At 37.7% G+C, this 22,556-nt stretch overlaps 1 protein-coding gene across 1 annotated transcript in view; it reads left to right on the forward strand.

The window, feature by feature from the left end:
• Positions 1-22,556, forward strand: part of MAPK8IP3 (mitogen-activated protein kinase 8 interacting protein 3) — a 3,746,918-nt gene that overhangs the window by 728,507 nt on the left and 2,995,855 nt on the right. The window contains exon 4 of the mRNA XM_044088957.1: positions 17,088-17,176. Coding sequence (XP_043944892.1) covers positions 17,088-17,176 — 89 coding nt within the window. The remainder of the gene's footprint in view (positions 1-17,087; positions 17,177-22,556) is intronic.

A 22,556-nucleotide genomic window follows, 5' to 3' on the forward strand; every position in this document is an offset into this window, starting at 1 on the left:
AATGTGAAAACAGAAACTGAGAAAAAGGAGTGTCATTGAAACTCTTTTTGGGATAAAATTCAGGTTCTGGCTAGGAGGTAAACCTGCATGGATGCCAGCAAAAAATAAATATAGAAAAGGTGAAAAAAATCAACCAGAAAAGTTGAAGAGAAAACAGTGTCTGGAAAGGATTCTGCAGCTGTTCATCAAAAAGCAGTTTGAACTTCATCTTTGGTTTAAGAGATGGCTTCCAGTAATTTAGAAATTCATATTTACTCAGAGGTGATCAAAGTAAATGAAACTGTGAAGGAATTATCAACTAAAATAACAAAAGACTGGAAAAAATAAAAAAGCTTTAACAAGATGAACTGATAAAACTGCAAACATTAGTTTGAACAAAATGCTTGCTGAGTATGAGGCTTCTCAAGAAGAGATGTTGAAAAAAATAGAGTTAGAAGAAGCATGCACAGAGAAAATCTATTTTCTCTGTACCAGAGAAACTAGAAGGAACACACTGCATTAATTGTATGAAAACACAGATGAACAACTAGACTGGTGTTCCTCAGCAAGATTTGTTAATTGAAAGGACACATTGAATTTAGGCTGCAAACTGTGCCATGAGAAAGCAGTCAATGCCTACATTAGTAAAGATGCAGTCATGTAAGCAGAAAGAATTGGTCCTGAAAAAACTGTGTCAGAAGGGCAAGTTGATAAAAATTGCAGACAGCAGAGTATTTGTAGAAAATTATTATTAACTGTACACCAGGCAGAAGAGAGGAGAAGCAAATGTAGCCTAGTAATCAGGGAATGTCACGAGAAAGGTGTAAGATTCACACTGCTGTATCCAGCTGTCTTCAAAGTTTTTTTTCACCTGGATAATCAAAGTCATTTTTGATGCAGAATGAGCTAAGGAGGGGAAAAACATTTATCAAATAAAAAGTGAGCCATGAAGCAGAAGGGGACTTTGCTTCTCAACCTTCTCACAGTAAGGGTCATAGGAGACTTTGACAGTGAAACATTTTCCAGTGTTGCAAAGGAAAATGTTTGAGATACAGAAAAAAAACACATGAGTTTACTAGGAGAATCAAGAGTTTCAAGGATCAAACCATAATCTGGTGTTGGAAGATGGAGATGAACAAGAAAACGACTGTCAGCACTGAAATTACTGAATGAATGGGAGACTGTAAAGCATGAATCACAATTGTGAAATATGGCTTTGCAAGAAAAAGTGGCTGAAAAAGACTGGCCTTTTTTGACTTTGCTATACTTGTAGTTAGACTGTAAAGCATGTACCCTACTTTGTCAATAATGTTTAGATGAGCACTAAAGGGAGGGAGTAACTGTTAAGTAAAACAGTTTTTTTTTTGCTTATTAGTGTTTGTGTACAACATTTCATCATAAAAACAGCATGTTATATATAGTAAAGCAGTTTTGTGTGTTATGTAGTCAAGGGTATTTTAAATGTTGGAGATCCTTTTCAGTTTTTGTGAACAGGTATGCTTGAAAAATAAGACAAAATGTTGAAAGCCATGAAAATGCTAAGTTTACTACATCTGCAAAGATATTAGCTTTTTTTCATTAGAAAATCTTCAGTAAGAGTCAAAAAGTCTTCAGTTGAAGGCAGCTGTACATTCTGTTCTGAGTGAAATATGCATAGATTCATTGCTTAGTACTTTTCCATGGAGATGAATTGTCTGCAGGTGCAAGCAATTAATCTTAAGAGTTCTGAGCATTCTTGTTTGAGGGAAATGCAAAATTTAGAAGTACAGTCACAAGCAGTTCAGTGAAAAATAGTTTAAAATTTGCTGTTGACTGGTTTCAAAGTTATCTATCTAGCCGTCAGCAAGCTGTGAAATGGAAGCAAGATCTGTCCCCGCTCCTTCCTGTTACACTTGGAGTCCTTAAGGGTTCAGTTCTAGGACGCCTTCTCTTCAGCATATTCATAAATTATCTTAATACTGTATCCTCTCAAGCATTTATCATACAATACGCAGATGATTCAACCCTCATATGTGCAACATCCACAATAACTTAACTTCTTACAGTCACACAAAAAGCCTTCTCTGATATTGAAACATGGCTGGCAAACTCACAACTCATTCTCAACACTAATAAAAGTAAACTTATGATCTTTCATCCATCTAAACCTACTAACCTCCTAGCTAACTTTTATATCACTGCCAGTAATAATACTAGGATTTTCCCAGATTCAAAAACAAAACTATTAGGTGTCATAATCGACAACAGACTAAAATTTGGCATAGACATTTCTAACACAATCAAGAAGGTTCCTAAGAAAATTGGAGCAATGTATAGAAACAAAATTCTTAACAGGCACTGCAAGAATAGCCATAGCTAAAACCCATCTTCTCTCCTCACACTTAACATGCATTCCCCCATACTTACCAACCTCAAAAAGTTAGAACTAAGTAAATTAGAATCATGTTATAAAAAGATTGCCAGATTTGCAACAGATTCCACACATTCAACCCATTGCTGTCAATGCCTAAAAATCTTTCTTGGTTAGAGCTACCTCATATTATGAACTATAACCAGTTAATAATGGCTCACAAAATAATTCACAATCCTGACAATGTACCGTCCCTAAAAAATCTTCTACAACCGTACTCTTAACTCTTCAGTCATCTATCAAAGTCTTACTCCAAGTAACCAAAGTATCCAATACAGCACACAGGTCTCTTTACTTTAACTTTATTGCTAAAAATTGGGATATACTTCCACATAGTATTAGATCCATAAGCAATCTTAACCATTTCAAAATCTCTCTCAAAAGACACTTATTTGAATCCTGGCTTTGCACATGTAACACTCCAGGTTAATTATTAACTTAGCGTTACTTATACAATGTGGCTGTACATACTATCTCTGTTAACATATCCCTTCTAACAACACAACTTCTGTATAAGTAGTTACATTCCTAGCTGTAACTCTTACGACTGAAGTATTACTAACTATGCACTAATTTGCCTAAGTGATTCTCCCTGCTTAATTTCCAAAATAATGTTATGTTCCTCCACATATAAAAATTCAACCCTATATTTATATATATTGAAGTGTTTAAAGTCTTGTTCTATTTAATACTATGTATATATTTTTGCGTTTACAATGTTTATCCTGTAAATGTGTTAACACTAATTATTTTGTCAATTTTGTTTATAATTTCTATTACTTGTGATAATTTGTATGTAAGCTTAGATTGGAACTTTACTCCCCATGCCTCTGCTGAAAATGGGCACTGCCCCAGTTGGACCATTCCGGTAAACAAATGTAAAATAAATAAATACAATTTTGGCTTCTTTAATAGACTTAATACTTTATTATACCATGACCCCCCCAAAACGTGCACGCTGATTGGCCAGCGTGCCCGTTGTAAATCGAGTTATACTAATGGAAAAAGGTCCGGTCGCCCGGACTTTTTTCCATTAGTATAACTTGGTTTTTTAAAACACTGTCTCGCTATGTTAAATGGGTTTAACATAGCGAGACAGCTTTAAAATAAGCATCGGAGATCTCCGTTGCTTATTTTAAAGCTGTCTCGCTATGTTAATCCCATTTAACATAGCGAACATGTTTAAAAGCAACGGAGAAAGCAAGATCTCCATTGCTTTTTTAGTGTTCGCTATGTTAAATGAGTTTAACATAGCGAGACAGTTTTAAAATAAAACGGACATCTCCGTTGCTTATTTTAAAACTGTCGCTATGTTAAACTCATTTAACATAGCTAAAAAGCAACGGAGATCTTGCTTTCTCCGCTGCTTTACAACTCTGATGTACTGCGCAGGCGCGCAGTACATCAGAACTGCCGCGGATGCCAGACATCTGTGGAAGGGCAGCAAACAGGCATTATACTATGCCATTATTTAAGAAAAGTAATAGTTTCTTTTCTTAAATAATGTCATGGTATAATAGCAATAACCCACTTCTGGGTGTGGGTAATGCTAAATTTACCCACGGTTGGCTTTGTTTGGATCCTGGGACGGCGCCCTCGGGACCAAACCACGCCAACCGTGGGTAAATTTAGCATTACCCACACCCAGGCGTGGGTTATTGCTATAATAATTTAATAGACGGTGTACAGTTTTAGTTATTTTAAAGATTGCTAGTGCACTTTTTCTTAGGGCTAAAAGTTAATGTTTTCTGAAAGCATACTGACTGTTTTCACATCTGGAAGGGGAGTAGAGATACAACAACAACAGACAGCAATCAGTGTAAGTAGGAACACAGGCTGCAGCATGCACTTTAGCATGGATAACCCTAATTTTAGGATAGGTAATATCTATGTGTGCAGCTGTCGATTTGGGGCAGTTGTTCCTATACTGGAGGGTTAAACTTCATTTTTTGAAGATGTACATAGTTTTATGTGTTTTTCTAAGTTAATAGTGAATGAGGGTGTTTTGAAAATGCATTTAGTTTTTTGTTTGAGAGTTGTCATTAAAACAAAAAGCCTTGAAAATGTGACACAGGTTCAAATGAAGATGAGAGGAAACAACTGTACAAAAGAGCAAGACTGCCAAACATTAGTGTGTTTATGTAACACATAAGTTGGAAATGCACTTTAAAAAATATCTTCTATAATTGGTGGGAACAAAAGCTTTTTATTATAATAGCTACACTATGTACATCATCTTGTGAAGTAAAGGGCCTTACAGGTATAGACAAAAAGGAAAGAGTATTGAATTATATTAAGAAATACAGAGTGCAAATACTAATGCTGAAGAAGACACACTTGGAAAGAAATGAGCATGTGAATTTGAAAAAAAAAAGGATTTCAGGACAGATATTTAGCAGAATATCAGTGACAAAGGAAAACGGGTGTAATTATAGTAATTGCTAGAGAACTTCCAGTAGTGAGAGAAGAGTGAAAAAAGAAGAATGATAGATTTGTGGTAGAGATCTGTGGTAGTAAGGGGCTGTTGACAAGAGAGGAGGATTACACTGGGATGTATTTATGTTCCGCCAAAAACTGGTATTATTGAGCTTAAGAACATTTTGAGAAAAATAATCAGCTTTATGCAGGGAATACTACTTATATCTGGGGACTGAAACTTGATTTGAAATAGTGGGGAATTATCAGGGGGACCTATAATGGAAAATATTGCAAATGAGGGTAGATTTCTGAAGAAATCTATTCATTGTTAGGAACTCTGACAGAATTTATGTATTATTCCTCAGGGTACAATAACTAGGCTACACTAGGTAGACATTATATTTCACAGGAACATTTGCAATTAATTGAAACGTTTGACACAGATGAAGTAAAAATGAGCCACTAGCGTCTTCCCGCCTACCTGTTAAAAAGAAAATAATTTAAAGAATGGGTAGTGGATATTACTGAAGAGTTATTAGAGACTATAAAATATCTTCAGAAGTTACAAAATGCAAAAAACTGAACTAAGCTCCAAACAATCGTAGCGAAAACTCAGACTGCAAAATCAAAGTGGGTGCCAGGAATTCAGCAGCAAAAACAGTACTTTAGCATTAAAACAGCTTTATTCCATGCTTTCATCAGTAAAATTACTTCATCAGAAATATAAATTGCAATAAAAAACTTTAGTTTAAATAATAAAATTCAAAATATCTTTACCCAGTTACATAAAACATCAAATAAAAAATTGTTCACCCTTAAAATTCACTTGACTATTTTGCTAATCTATGATCCCTCAAGAGATGCTTTATATGGTTTATTTGCTCTAGCCTTAACTGCCATTCAGTTTCTTTTTGTTCTACAGCATTTTTACAGTTGCCCTGTCTCAAATCAGTTGGGGTCTATATTAAATCATCGAATGCTTAGAAAAGCGAACGCTGATTTATCGACCCCATGTAAGCGAAAGCTCGAACTCTTAAAAATCTCAGTCCAAAAAAAACCCAACTAAAAACATAACATAAAGTGGGGGGGTTTCACCCCCCCATGCCCCTGACGTGGGGGGCTGTGCCCCCCCCCGCACCCCCTACTTAAATATACCAACTCCGAGATTGCACTACAATGATGAAAATGACAAAGTAACAGACGCGGCCAAGTGATTTCTTTCCCAGGGAAAGAATTCACTTATATGCTGCTTCGTCATTTTGCCTTTTCATCTTTTTAAGTTCGATCAAGATGCATTCGAAAGAATGCGTCTTCGGTCATCTATTAGGAATCTGTCAATTGGAGTATGGACTGTGACAGCAAACAAAAACTTTTTATAGTTCTTAGATTTTTATAGAATGTTTATAAAGAGCATTATTTTCATTTTTCACCTAGTTGTCATAGACTTTATTTCTAATACCCAAATTCCTGGTGCTCATACCAATATAATAACTAGGGCAAACTGAACATAAGGCAATATAAACCACCCCTTTGGTCTGACACGTAAACTTACCTGGTATCTTGATACTGTAATTCAGATGTTCTAACAACATGTAAGGTCCTTCATGTATAAATCTGCATGCTGTACAGAAATTACACTTGAAAGTACCCATGTTTTTGTTCATATGTGGTAAAATTACTTTGGTACTGTCATGTAACAGATGTTTAGTATTACAACTCTTTTTGAAGCAAAATAAGGCTGTTTCCCCAAAATGTCAACTAAATCTCTACTCCCTTCTATAATTTTCCATTTGTTGACTATAACATTCTTAATGGCAATACTATTTACAGACATTTCAATAGAACACCTTGGTGTTATTTACTGGTCTTCCAGATTTTCTTTTTTATTAAAGCCTTTTGTTAAAATAGGTACAGACTGATCTACTCTTTTGGAGATGATCTTTTGAGCACTTTTTTCCAACAGATCTAATTTATATCCTCTGTCTCTAAATAGAGTGGTAATAATATCTACTTCCTCTAAAAAATCACTATCTTTTCTAGTTATCCCACAGGCCCACGTAAATTGGCCTCAAGGGATATTGTCTTTAATAAAACAAGGATGGTTGCTTTGATAGTGCAGATAACTGTTAGAATATGTGCTATTTCGATAAATTCGGCTAATAAACTTTTTGTCCATAGTGTTCCATTGTTAACATTACCTCTCTCTCCCACTTGGAGTTTTTTGGAAAATGTTCAGTTTGCCTAGATAAAGAGAAGTTTCTTGGTAAAAGTAGTGGCAATTCAAAGAATTTCGCTGTTTTTGATTCTATATTAAACCCTGTAGTTCAGGCAGTTCCATCATATTTTATGTGATTCATGGGATTTTTTAGACAGTATAAAATCTTTTTATGAAACCCAAAAATATGAAGATGCTAACCATTGTATACTGACTTTAGATGTGGTGTCTCTCTTTACTGCAATACCTCAACAAGAAGAAATAGAATGTATAAGGTTATACTTGAACAAATACACCAATGTCAAAAATTCCATCATTAATTTTTATTATTCTTTATTAGAAATATTATTAGAGAAAGCTGTGGTGGTGTAGCGGTAGTGTTGTTGCCTCACAGCAAGAAGTTCTCCCGTTCGATTCTCGGCTGGAGCGCCTTCTGTGTGGAGTCTACATGTCCTCCCCGCAGTCGACTGGCGTTCGAAAGACATGCGTAGAATGGGCGTGCTTTCGCTGAAGGTTAGGCATTGAGCTGGCACCTCGGCACCCATAAAAAATCTACTGCCAATCATTAGTGGACCAGAGTTCCGTTGTGGCGACCCCTAACCAGGAAAAGCCGAAAGAAGAAGAAGAAATATTATTAGAGAACAATTTCTTCTTGTTTAATAAAAGGTACGGCAAACAAAAAAGGATTGGCAATGGGGTCCTCACCGGCCCCTGCTTTTGCCAACCTTGTATTAGGTTGGTGAGAAAGAGAGATTTTTATCAGTTCTTCTTCTTGCCACTAATATGGTGTTTTGTCATTAATTTGCAGAAGATTTGTTTTTTTTTTTACTTTGCAGAAAGATAATTTGATGCATCCAGATAGCTTTGTTGATAGTGCAAACAATAGCTCTAGTTTTCTCAAGTTTGTCTTAGGAGATCAATGACATACACTTTGTTTTCTGGATGCTTATTTAGAATGGAACACTGTGGACAAAAAGTTTGTTAGCAGAATTTATCAAAATAGCATGTATTCTAACAGTTATCTTCACTATCAAAGCAACTGTCCTTGTTTTATTAAAAACAATCTCCCTAGAGGCCAATTTATTCAGGTCTGTAGGATGACTAGTGAAGATAGTGATTTTTTTTAGAGGAAGTAGATATTATCTGTCTATTTCGAGAGAGAGGATGTAAATTAGATCTGTTGGAAAAAAGTGCTCAAGAGATTATCTCCAAAAGAGTAAATCAGTTTGGACCTATTTTAACAGTAGGGTTTTATAAAAAAAGAAAATCTGCAAGACTAGTCAATAACACCAAGTTGTTCTATTGAAAGGTCTGTAGATATTATTGCCATTAAGAAAATTATATCCAGCAACTGGAAAATTATAGAAGGGAGTAGAGATTTAGTTGGCATTTTGGGGAAACAGCCTTCTGTTTACAAAAAGAATTGTAATATTAAACGTCTGTTACAACATGACATCACCAAAGTCATTTTACCACATACAAACAAAAACCTGGGTACTTTCAAGTGAAATTTCTAAACGGCATGCAAATTTGTACAGGAAGGACCTTACATGTTGTTAGAACATCTGAATTACAGTGTCAAGATGCCAGGTAGGTTTATGTTTGGGTTGCCCTAGTTATTATATTGGTATGAGCACTAGGAATTTGGGTACTAGGATTAATGAGCAGATCTATGACATCAAGGTGAAAAATGAAAGTAATGCTCTTTATAAACATTCTATAAAATGTAAGAACTATTAAAAGTTTTTGTTTGCTGTCATAGACCATATTCAACTTGATTTGGGAGAGGGTAATTATAAAAACCTTGTTGAACAAAAAGAAACTGAATGACAGTTAAGGCTGGGGGCAGATAAGCCACCTGGTTTAAACAAAATCATCAATATAAAGTATTTCTTGAGGGAGCAAAATAGTCACTGAATTTTAAGGGTTAACACAACACTTTAACTATGACTTTAATGAGTCTTATTGATTTTTTTATTGGAGGTTTTATGTGATTGGATAAAGATATTTTGAATTTTATTATTTAAACTAAGGTGTTTTTTATTGTAATTTGTATTTATGATGAAGTCATTTTACTGATGAAAGCTTGGAATAAATTGTTTTAACCCTAAAATGCTGTTTGCGTGGCTGAATTCCTGACACTCACAGTGGCTTTGCAGTTTGAGTTTTATTTTCAGAAGTTATTGCTTATGAGTAGGATAAAAAGAAAATGGAGTTTAAAAACTTGGTAGAAATATAAGAAAAAAAGATAGGGTTAAGAAATAATACAAATTTATTAGAGGAGCTAACCAAGAATAACATATTTGCAGAATAAAGGGAGTCTCACAGAACAAAAAGAAGAAGTGCAAATGCAGAGTGTTAAACTGAAAATAAGGGAGTATCTGGGTAGTATGCATGAGTTTAGAAAGATTGATGGTAATCAATTTTTTGATAATTCAAGAGCAGAAAAAGTTTTAGCACTACAACTTAAGCAGCAGAAAGTAGAAAGTGTTGTTGCCAAACCCAGGAAGTCTATAACACAACAAATACAGATAATTCTGTAGAGGTTTTAGAAATATTTCAGAAATTTTATGAACATTTGTGTAAAGCAAAGAAATTTGGAAATCAAGAAGGAGCACAAATGGAAATATTTATGGAGGTTTTAATTATACCAAGGTTAGAGGTAGATGAGACTCAACAACAGTTAAGATAGGAGGGTTGAGATAAAAATGGTGATGTATAATCAATCTTCAGGTAAGTTTGTTGGAACATATGATATTCCTCTAGAAGTTTGGAAATTAGGGAGAAGAGAGTGATGAAGGTCTGGAAGGTTTTGTTTAACAGTATTTTAAAAGGAGGATTAGTAGCAGTATCTTGGAAGAAAGCTGTGGTGTCTGTATTACTTAAGGGGGTAAAGACCAATCTGACCCAGCTTCATACTGACCCATTCCAATTCTAAACCATGATTATAAAGTGTTTATGCACATAGTAGCTAAAAGAATGACAGAGATATTACCAACATTGATATATATGAATCAGTGTGGTTTTGTAGAGGGTAAGAAAACATTAATAAAACAGTGATGTAGAGTGAAGCAGAATGTAAGAAACTACCAAGGGGGGTCTTTTGATGCAGAGAAAGCATTCAACCAAGTAAGCTGGGATTTTATGATTAGTGCAATGGAAACATTTGCATTCTCTGACACAGTAATAAGGTTGCTTAGGAGGATATGTGAAGGATCGGAAGCAAGAATTAAAGTGGGAGCGTTCCTCTCTAATAAGTTGTGTCTGACCAGAGAAAGGAGGCAACAGTATCGTCTTTACCTTTTATCTGCTTTATATTTAGAGCCATTGGAAAAGAAAATAAGGCACTCATAAGTGCAGTGATATAATTGGTATAGTAATCAAAAAAGTTGGCTTTATTTGCAGGTAATATTTGTATTTGATAAATCAAGAAAAGGACATCTTGGTGTTGTGAAAGATTTTGAAACAGTTTCAAGTCTTTTAAGGATATTAAATTAATGAAGATAAAGCAAAGGCTACAGCCATAAATGATGTACCCCCACATTAATTGGTTCAACATTACTGATATTTATAGGGACACGATAAGATGAAATATTTAGGAGTATGGATTAAAAAGGTGTATGTTATGGCAGGTAAGGGTATGTGGGAAGATACTAAACAAAAGATAATACAAAAACTGACAATCTGGAAGCTCTTGTTTATGGATATGGATAGTAAGATAAAAACAGTGAAAATGTTGTAAGTCCCTTTAATTTTATAAATGGGTCAGGCATATTTTTATTAACCAGAGGAGAAGTTGTGGACAGTAATTAATAAGGAGTTGAAGGAATTTATCCTGGAGGGCAATAGTTACAGTGGATATAAAAAGTGTACACACCCCTGTTAAAATGCCAGGTTTTTGTGATATAAAAATGAGACTACAATGAATCATTTCAGAACTTTTCCCACCTCTAATGTGACCTATAACCTGTACAATTCAATTGAAAACCAAACAAATCTGTTAGGGGAAAAAATATAAAAAAAATGTACAATAAGCTGGTTGCATAAATGTGCACACCCTTAAACTAATACTTTATTGAAGCACCTTTTGATTTAATTACAGCATTCAGTCTTCTTGGGTAAGAGTCTATCAGCATGGCACATCTTGACTTGGCAATATTTGCCTCCTCTTCCTTGCAAAAGCACTCCAACTCTGTCAGATTGTGAGGGCATCTCTTGTGCACAGTCCTCTTCAGGCCACCCCACAGATTTTCTATTGGATTTAGGTCTGGGCTCTGGCTTCTGGTGAAGCCATTCTTTTGTTGATTTGGATGTATGCTTGGGGTCATTGTTGTGTTGAAAGGTGAAATTCCTCTTCATCTTCAGCTTTTTAGCAGACACCTGAAGGTTTTGGGCCAAAAGTGACTGGTATTTGAAACTGTTCATAATTCCCTCCACCTTGAATAAGGCCCCAGTTCCAGCTGAAGAAAAGCAACCCCAAAGCATAATACTGCCACCACCATGGTTCACCGTGGGGATGGTGTTCTTTTGGTGATGCAAAGTGTTGTTTTTGTGCCAAACGTACCTTTTTGTAATTGTTGCCAAAAAGTTCAACCTTGGTCTCATCAAACCATAACACATTTTCCCATATGCTTTTGGGAGACCTGATGTATTGTTTTGCAAATTTTAGCTGGACCTGGATGTTTTTCTGTTTAAGAAAAGGCTTCCATCTTGCAACCCTACCCCATAGTCCAGACATATGGGGAATACGGGAGATTGTTGTCACATGTAATACACAACCAGTACTTACCAGAAATTCCTTCAGCATTGCTGTAGGTCTCTTGGTAGCCTCCCTGGCCAGTTTTTGTCTTGTCTTTTCATCAATTTTGGAGGGATGTCCAGTCCTTTGTTGTCCCATATTTTCTCCACTTTTTGATGATTATCTTTATTGTGTTCCATGGTATATCCAATGCTGTGGAAATGTTTTTGTACCCTTCTCCTGATCAGTCTCTTGACTGATACCTTTCAACAATGAGATCCCTTTGATACTTTGTAAAGTCTCTGCAAACCATGGCTTTTGCTGTAGCAGGCAACTGAGTAAATGTCAGGAAAATCCTACTAGGCAGCTGAACTTTATTTGGGGTTAATCAGAGTCTCTTTAGTTGATGGCAGGTATGTACCCAAGATGACTGAATGCTGTAATTAAATTAAAAGGTGCTTCAACAAAGTATTAGTTTAAAGGTGTGCACACTTGTGCAACCAGCTTATTGTACGTTTTTTTATTTTTTATATTTTTCCCCTAACAGATTTGTTTGTTTTTCAATAAAATTGAATTGTACAGGTTATAGGTCACGTTAAAGTGGGAAAAGTTTTGACATGATTTATTGTGGTCTCATTTTTTATATCACAAAAACTGGCATTTTAACAGGGGTGTGTACACTTTTTATATCCACTGTAAGTGGGATAAGTCGATCCTTCCAATAGAAAAAGGTGGTTTAAGATTACCTGATCTGAAGGAATATTTCAGAGCTACACTGTTAGGGATCATATTTATAACACAATCAAAATGTTATAATTCAAAATGTAAAGGGGGGATGATCAAGCAGGAGGGAAGTTCAAGAAATAGAGAGAGAGTGGGATTTTGGATGCAAGTATTTAGGGAGATTAAGAGCAACCATACTGAGTATTCATAAAGTAGCAGAAAGTATTCTAAGAACTAAGGAAACATGAGAATGGAGAAAGGAGATTTTCCAGTAGGGTTGACTGCAAGTAGGGGTACAGAAGACAGACAAGAAGAGGCAGGAATTTACTGGAGAAAACTGGCAAAGAAGCCAAAGTATTGGGTGCAAATAACTAGAGAGAGAGAAAGGTAACAGAGTGGGTTAAGGCCAAGGCTAGAGACTGCCTTCCCTACCTCTGTTGATATCAGAGTATAGACAAAGAGAAAGGGGTAAGCCAGTCTTAACTGAAAGACCTCATCTGTTGTGGTTTTTAGTTGAATCTAGAACAGAAGCTGCTGTTAAAAAGGGATAATTAGTAGGGCATATAAAAACTTTGCATGATAACTGTAAGAATCAGTCAGAGGAGGTTAAAAAACAGAGAAGTATGTAACAAAGCCCAAACAGTATAGGCTATTTGCTTAGAAGTGTTTTCATAGTTATTTTTATACCCCAAGCAGCCTTCATCAATTTTTTTTCGGAAGATAGCAAATATTGGAGATGTGATGGGGAAGAAAGAGGTAACTGAGAACGTGTTTTGGGAGTATAATGAGTTGATAGATTTGAAAAATTCACTACAAAGTACTCTGACAAAAATATTGGGTGAGCAAGTAGCTGCAGCTAAGGATATGATTTTTTTTTTATCTTTGACACAGGATCCGAATTTCCTACACATAGTAAGGCCTTAAGTTTAATTCTTTTGGCTGTCAAAAAGCAATTACTAGACAATGGAAATCAAAATCTAAAGCAACTGTATTTTAAGTATTGAATATTATAAAAGATCTGTAAGAGGCGTGTTTAGAAAAGGAAAGAAGCAAATTGCATAGAAATAAGTGAAAATTATGGGAACAATGCTTCCAGAATAATGTTCAGGAGGAAGAGGAGTGAGGTTTAAGGGAAGGCAGGAATTCAGCAATGTATGTAATGTTGGACTGATGATACAAAAAAAGAAACAAAAAGGTATGTGATTTATAGTATACGTATATGGAAAATGTTAATATGGTATGTTTTCTTTTTGTTAATGTATGTTTGCCTATGACATAAGTGATAATTTAATAAAGGTTTTAAAAATACACTGAGCTTATCCATTATCTCATATATTCCAATCCCAATGATATAGCCAATATATTAATGCACAAATTTAGTGCCTCCTTTACCCTACCTACCCACATTTCTGTATCCACTATTCCTAAAAATGTAGCTTCCCATGTATTCAGCATGGAACAAGTTTTTGAATCCCTCTCAAGTGCTAAAAATAATGATAATAATGATTTTATGAGGCCAGATAATATACCAGGCTGCATTTTCATCATTACCAGTTATGTAATATCTAAGCCTGTACTTTCTATGTAACCCAAGCATGTCCACTGAGTTTGTCCCTAATGTCTTGAGGATGGTCACTGTGACTGCACTACACCAGGTTGGCTCCACTACACACCTGGTAAGCATAGACTTATCAGCCTCACCAGCCTTGTATACAAAGCCGTGGAATATATTGTATCAGAACTCATTTATGCAGACATAGACAACTTAACTGAAGTAGACCTGACTCTAGTAGTCAAAGTCAAAGTAATCTTTGTTGTTATTTAGAACTACACACGTGTAGTCTAAATGAAATTTCATGCGTCAGCTCATATCTTGAGATTACAAAGGAAAGTGAAACACCACACACACAAGTAGATGAATAAACATAACTAACAAATGCAGTGCTATTCCCAATACATGCAAGAAAGAACAGCGACATTTGCCAACACTCATATAAAAAGAATACACTCCCCTGAGTTAAATTAACTACCCTGTTTAAAGTAATACAAAACACACTACAGATTTAAATGTCTAGGTTATTTGTCTAATATTGCACTTGAGTGAGTTAAATAATACTGACTCTTGATATAGTAAATAAATATTGCACTTACTTGGAGTATATGTAAGTATATATTGCACAAATAAATAAAAATTGACTTATGTGTCCAGACCCCGGGGACTAGTACCTAAGTTCAGAAGTCTAATCACTGTAGGGTAGAAACTGTTACTGAATCTTGTAGTCCTGCAGTGGATGCTGCAATATCTTCTGCCCGATGCCAGATGCTTAAACAGTCCATGCGCAGGATGCATGGTGCTCTGTATTATTTTGGTGGTCTTTTGGATGCTTCTTGCAGAATAAAGATGTATCGATGAAGACTGGGATGTGTTACCTTTTCTGCAACCCTCACTACTCTTTGTAGCACCTTCCTTTCTGTAACTGTGCAGCTTCCAAACCACACTGTGAAGTTGCTTTCTATTGCACTGCTATAGAAGGTGTAGAGAATATGAGGAGGAGGCTTAGCTTTTTTCAGCTTTCTTAAAAAGTGAAGACGTTGGTGCGCTTTCTTGACCAGTTGGTAGTGTTTCCCGACTATGGGAGATCCTCTGATATGTGTACACCTAGGAATTTCGTACTCTCAACCCTCTCCACATTCTGACCATTGATCCTGAGCACTGGGTGGTTTGTTCTCCTTTTCCTGAAGTCAATGATAATCTCTTTGGTCTTGCTTACATTCAGGTCAGTGTTGTTCCCCTCCTCTGTGTATGCCCTTTCATCCTCCTTTGTGATGAGCCCCACAACTGTGGTGTCATCAGCAAACTTGATGATATGGTTGGACTTTTTTGAAAATGTTACAGAGGCTTTGGAAAGTGGTACTCTGCGCACACTGCTTATCTTGACCTGGCAAAGGCTTTTGACACTATCCTCCATGACAGTATTATTGAAGCATTCTAAAAACTTAATTTAAATGCCTAAGTTGCCCACTGGATTGCAAACTGGCAATCCAGCAGATCTGAAGTAGTGAAAGTTACTGATGCCTTCTCCGAATGTAAAATTGTACCTTGTGAGATTAACACAGGGATCAGTGCTGGGTTGTCTTGTATGGCATTTATTTTGTAGATGTCCAAACCAGAATCCCTAAAGTGGGGTTGATTAAGTTTGCTGATAATTGCAAGCTGGGCAGTGCTAGCTACTTATCCACTGATACAAAACTGCACCAAAAAGGGCTAGATTGTACACATACCTGGTGTACTGAAAACAGTCTTAAGCTAAATGCAAAAAAAGTACAGCTTACTAGCAGTCAGCAAAACAGCTGCTGCTGCTCCCACCTCATATGTTACATGTGATACCTCCTGTTCAAACAGATAGGGTGATAAGAGAATGGGGCAGTTATGTAGACTGCTTTCATTTATTATAGGGTGATAAGAGAATGGGGCAGTTATGTAGACTGCTTTCTTTTATTTGGTTATCATGTTTCCATCATATTCAGGATATCCTTCTATCTGTCCCAGTTAATTTCCAGGGGAATATTTTCAAGATTCAAAAATATCATCTTACCACTGTACTTTTTCAAATCCGTAAGCCCCCAATGATTTTTAGCCAAACACTTTAAAGAGCTGTCCTGATAGATTAACATGACTGTTCTTTTACTCAGCAGCCTACAAACTGCTGTGAGTTGACCTGTGTCTTGCATTTTAAGCCATGAACGACCCAGTCCTTTTTGACCTATTTCTTCACAAAACTAGTTGCTCTGTAAACACCTTTACTAGGGACCTCAGTTTACACCAGCAAGTTAACAAGACTGATTGGAGGGTTAGGTTTCTAATTCATCGTATTCCCAACTGATTAAATAAGTCACCAGTACTGACCAAACTGCTACTTTGTCTGCCTTTAAGGCTAGTTCTTCATGACTGGATGGGTAGACATAAATGTACATAATTATTATGTACAGCCCTGCTTGATTTGGGAGGTAGGCTCTATTAAGTACTCATAAAAGGTGCCAAGAACTGTTAAGTAGTTTTACGTAAAGGTGTGTATAGTTAGGCCTCTTGTGGTCCCTGTGACTGCTTGCCTAGTATTTGTTCTTGTGTTCGTAATATATACTGTGACTGGATTGCTGTATTTCAGAAAATGTTTCTTTCCTTGAAGGTATAGTAATGTGTGGTTAATACAAGAGAGGTATAATTGCACCTTTAAATAAAACTTTCCTTTATTAAGGGGGGCTTCCCCTCCAAAAAAAGTCTTGCAGGACATTTCATTTTCATTGGTAGACTTAGCACTTGAATTATAGGCTTAATTGTATTTTTGCACTAGTATTCACAAAGCTGTGTCAGTTCAGTCATTTTATAAGGGTCGAAATGTTTTGGTTGACTGCATATGATTTTCAGTTCACATGTATTTGTATTTTGACCGTCTGTGTTTCTGTTGTAGTCTATTTTTCACCTATTGTATTATGCATTATTATGTATCATTGTATTAAACTGCTCTCATGGTTTCTGTTATCTTCAAATAATGCTATCTCTGAAAATTTCCCCTTACTACAGAATTTTTATTTGTGTTTTGCAGATGATTCAGACTTATGTGGAACACATTGAACGTTCCAAGTTGCAGCAGCAAGTCACTGTTAATCACGGAGATGGTGTAATGGGCAGCAGGTGAGTATCTTTTACAAGGAACCTGTGCAGTGTTTCTGTGTTGTGTGGAACCAGAACTCATATACATATGTTATATGAAGGAGCAGTGCAGTATCAGTACATTATGTCAAGAGCTAATGAAGTATTTAGTCTACTTTACTCGAGAGAACAACGTAATATCAGCACCTTATGTAAGGTACCAGTGAAGTCTGGTGCAGTATTTCCATCTTATTTAAGGGACCAGTGCAATAGAACTGTCTTACACTAGGGAACAGTACTATATCTGTAACTTACATGAGGAATACAGTACAGTAGTTCTACTATAGGTAAAGGTCTAGCACCATACATATAAATTATACAAGGGATCATTGCAGCATTTCTGCCTTATATTGGGGACCAGTGTTGGCATATCAACCTTTTATAAGTTACCAGTGTAGTATTTCTAGTTTATTTGAGGCAGCAGTACAGTATTTGCAGTACTTTAATGTTTGCAGTTACAGACTTGAAACCTCAAGAGAAGTTTTCTAGGAGTCTGTGTTCCGCAGATACTGTTTTGTAAATGCTAAATCTGAAAAAGAAATCTGCTGTTTAAATGTATGGAGGCTACTAGCTGAATCCCTACCAGAAGCTTATTCCATACAACTAGACCTTTAATAAGGCGAAAGTGTAATTTAAAGGTGGAATTATGACTCTGTTCTACATGACTACATGTCACTGTTTCTTTTTGAATGATTGTACAAAGTAAATTTTAAAACAAATGTAGAATGTAAAATGTCATCATTTAGGCATTTAAATGGCAGAATCAGCCCCCTCCCCCACAGTGTATAATGCAGGGAAAGGAGATTAAGATGGGATAGCTTCATAGAGTATGGCAAGGGTCTTAATGTTGTTAATTTCATGTGTTTCACTGCTCTCAAATTCACCAGTAGAAATAAATGCAGAATACCACATGGTATTCTGTATATTACCTTATTACTGATTTGCACAATGGTTCATTTGTACAAATGTCAGTGACAGTTTTCATCAACAATGTCTAAGGTTTCACCTGATGCCATACAATAGTTTGTAAGTCACCTTTTTTTTTTTGAAATATTAATTACATATGGAAATATTGCTTATTGTCGTAATTACTAACAAAAACTTGTAGTATCTCCAGTATATTGTGATATAAATGGACACTGACAATGAATTTTCCTGTCCCCACTATAGCATTTCACACCATATCCATCAATAGGGTGTAGGTCTCTCAATTATGAAAATATGAACAATACATGTCAAAAAGTGATTAATTTCTCTACTTTGGGACATCCTGCATTAACTTAGTTAACATTAATCTTAGTGTCATTTTGTTAATTATTCTTTGCCCTTTCTAATACTGAATATTATTAGCTGATAATTCACTTAATTAAAGAAGCCAGACTCAAAGCAGCTCTGGACACCATAGGGAGCTATGAGTGTTAACTGAACACATACAAAAATAGTACTTTAGGCTTGAATGAGTTATGTATATTCATAGTAGGCATAGTTGACATAATGATGATAAATAAAAGTAACTTAAATGATATTAAATAGAAAAGGGCCACGCACAGCTCTGGGGTACACCCCTAACTTAAGCAAGGCAGTAAGACAGAATACCAAATTTTAACACAAAATGAATATGCTTTAAGCTAGTTACTAATCATAAACTAATGTAAGTATTAATTTTTCTTTATTGGCTCCATCCTTCGCTCATCATTATTTCTCTGTCCTGGGTCCCCATTGATCCATTTGTTTTACAATATCAAGAACCCTGTGGCTTATTCCTTCCTTTGGATGAGGGATCTGGTGAAGCAGAAGTGAGACTGCCATTTACACTGAGGAATGCGGTTCTATACTTTGTCCTATTTTTATATTGTGCATGCCTGGAACACACTGAAGGTGCTGGCGGTATTCAGCATGCTCTGCAGTTGCTGTCCATGCCACCATGTGCAATGTAATCACATGCCAACTCCCCTTGTAAGTTGTACCTCAATCTTAGTCCAGGCTCCTACCTGGATTTAAACCATTGAAAATGTGAATGTAAACGTACTCTACAAACCCTCCCCACAGCGAAAGGGGAAAGGATTCACTTCCTTCATTCCTCTTTTACATTGTATACCCATTCTAGTACTGAGGCCAGTAGCTAAACTCTACATACTGATCACAGTCCTGGCCTTGTTTGTTTGTACAAGAGAACAAGTTAATATAAGTGTTAATTTTGGAACAAGCTAAGGTGCTTAATACACCATGGGGAATTGTATCAGATGCTTTGGCCAGATCTAAATAAATTGTGCCTGTGCCTGCACTGATAATGTATAACGACAAAGCCCAGACTATAGCCCATATGTCCTGTGTTTGACTTACGGCTTTAGGGCTTGATTACACAGACAGCAATAATGGGAATGCCCATCCTGGAGTCTCATATCTGTACCTTATAAGAGGGACTAGTACAGTATTTTGCTTTAATAATCCAAAAATCAACCACCTGTGTCACTGATGAAGTATTAAATACAAACTTTTTATGCAAGCTATTAAATGCTTTCATCACACAGTTATAGGAGACCTCATAAAAATACAACTAAAATTACAATATCCACATTTTTAAAATGGAATTGATTGACACATGTTCATTTAAGCTAGTGTAACTGAGACATTTAACCTTATCTGCCATACCAGTTCCTTAAACTCCAGATGTGTCACAATTAAATCTGCCTGAAGTCATAATACATTTTTCAAAATCTTCCAAAGAAATTGAAGAATTCTCTTACATAAAGAGGCATTGGTTACAGCTCCCACATTTATATATTTTGTATCCTGAATCCTGGGTTTAACCCTTGGGAGTTCCAACAGTTTCTTTAAAGAATTTCTCCTAATAATAAAATAGGTGGCAAACCCCAACTTTGTTTTCAAAACATCAGAAATGAGAAACCAATTTTCCTAGTAATGTCGCAGCATTAAAAAAACGACTGTATAACATTGATGTTATGTGATCCTATCTCGCCTACATTCTGACTGATGGGTTCGGAGCCGATCCCTCGGCTCCGACTCGGCACGCTTATGCCAAAGAGCGAAGTCTCTTATTGGCTGAGCTTACTATATCCCAGGATGCACCACTACCAGTCGCCCAGATCTCGTTTGCCGCTAACTAGCAAAGACGTGGTCTCGAGCTGGCTGAGCTAAGTAGTGTTTTTCACTAACTTTTTCTGTCAGGAATTTTCTATTTCTATAACAAAAAGCTGTTTTAACGGCTATACCGTACTTTTTGTGTGTGATTGGGTATTTTTTGTGAAAAATTTGTGTGTGATTGTGTGTTTGTTCTGACTAGAGGCCCCCTTGAACTCAAGGGCCTTTCCCTGTCAGTAAATTTAATTTCAATCCTTAGGGGTTCTAGGATCCCCTTTAGTTATTTTTCTGTAGTTGTCGGACTGTCAACCTTAATCGGCAACCGTGAGCTAATCTTTGTAGTGACAGTCAATTTAAAAAAAACAAAAAAAAAAAAACAAAACTGTGTGTTTTTCTGTGTTACTGAATTTGTTGCTATAATGTCTCAGGCTCCTAGGCCTTCGGGCTTTAAGAAGTGCACTAAGTGCAGCTTTAAAATGTCTATCACAGATGACCACTCTCTCTGTGTTTATTGTTTGGGCGCTAAACATTTGCAGGAGTCCTGCAGCGTGTGTCACGCGTTTTCCTCGAGGGTCCTCAAAGAGAGGAAAAATAAACTTATTTTGAAAGGCCTTATAAAACCCTCTTTTGAAGAAGCATTAGCGTCCTCTCCTTCTCCTGCTAAAAAGAAAAGGGTGTCGGCTCCGACCAGTCCGTCGGACCCGACCGCCAAAAGACATAGGCAGGCTTCTCCTTCGGCTCCACGGACTTCGGAGCCGAGGGCGGAACGGTCTGCCTCGATGCCTCCAGTCTCGACTCCTCTGGGTTTGGAGCCGACGGCTGGGGCATCGAGAGGCGGGTCACCTTCATCGGCTCCACTGATTTCGGAGCCGATGAAGGTTGTCCGCTCAGACACTTCCTCCTCGGCGCCGAAGTCCTCTTCGGCACCGATGGAAATTGGCTTGTGCTCTCCTTCGGCGCCGATAGTTATCGAGTCGCCTCGGAGCCGGTCCCCTAGTCCCTTGGAGCCGTTGGAGAGACCTACTCGAACCCGTTCGATCTCCTCCAGGTCATCGAGGATGTCAGATTCGGACATAGACAGGGTGCTCCAAAGACTGTTCCAGTCCCCAGTCTTTCAAAAATTTGTTTCGGCTCCAACCCAATTGGCTTCGGAGCCGATAGCCCACTCCATTGCCATTCCTCCTCCGACCGCTTCGGCTCCGTCGGAACAGGTGCTGATGGAGCCAGTGGAGATCCTAGGGTCGGCTCCGACCCTTACTCCAACCACGGCCTTCGGGTCCGAGTTTAGCACACGGACTTCTTCGGCCGGACCCGGGGGTGACGTTTCGGGACCTATGCTGTCGGTTCCGAGCCTCCCTCTCGGTGCTCCGGCCGCGGGACTTCCGTCTGCTATCATGGCTCTGGGGACCGGACACTCCCAGGATTCTGGGGGTCCGGCTTTCAGAGCTATGAGGAGTGCCTTGGCCAAGTCTTCTTCGGCCATCTCTACGGCTTTACCGGCACCTTCCCTGGGCATGGAGACTGGGTCTTTGGCAGTTCCCCTGTCTCTAGGCAGCGGAGCCCCGGGGCCTGAGGTTACCCCCACTGGGGGTTCCCCTCCTCCTGAGGGTTCTTCGGAGTTGTCTTCGGAAGAGCCCCCAAGGAAGAGATCGTGCAAGAGGAAGCACGTGGACTCCCCCGACGAGTCTCTTACATCAGACACTGATCTTGATGATGCGGAGGGGTCCCCAAAGTCATCCTCGGATGATGTCTCATTTGCAGACATTCTAGAAATCCTTAAGCAACGAGGCGGCTGGAATTCCAAACCCCCCTCCGTTGATGAGTCAGTGTTTCTCAAGGCCTTCGGGGCTCAGCCCTCCGCCTCCTGGGTGTCTTCGCCCTTCGACGAGCTCCTGGATTTGGTTTGTCGGAGGGCGTGGGAACACCCAGATACTATGGAACCAGTGCCTTCTCGCCCTAACAAATTTTTGTCTGCCCCACCCGAGAAGGAGTTCTTGACGAAAGGCGTGGCTGTAGATGCCATGGTGGTGGCATCTGCTACCCAGCAGGACGTGGCAGAGGCTTCAACGTCCGTCCATCCTCCTAATAAGGAGTCTAGGAGCATGGACGGTGCGGAAGCGCACCCTGACTTCAGCGGCCTTTACTCTGAGGTCCCTGAATTATTTGGCACATTTCACCAGACTACAGAGGGATCTGGTCAAGGAGCTCTCAGACTCCCTCTCAGGTAACCTACCTGAGCAGCTAGCCCAGTCGGTTAGCT

This window comes from Protopterus annectens, chromosome 12.part0 (assembly GCF_019279795.1).
Source record: "Protopterus annectens isolate FY-2018-M chromosome 12.part0, PAN1.0, whole genome shotgun sequence".
NCBI classification, from domain to species: Eukaryota; Metazoa; Chordata; order Ceratodontiformes; family Protopteridae; genus Protopterus; species Protopterus annectens.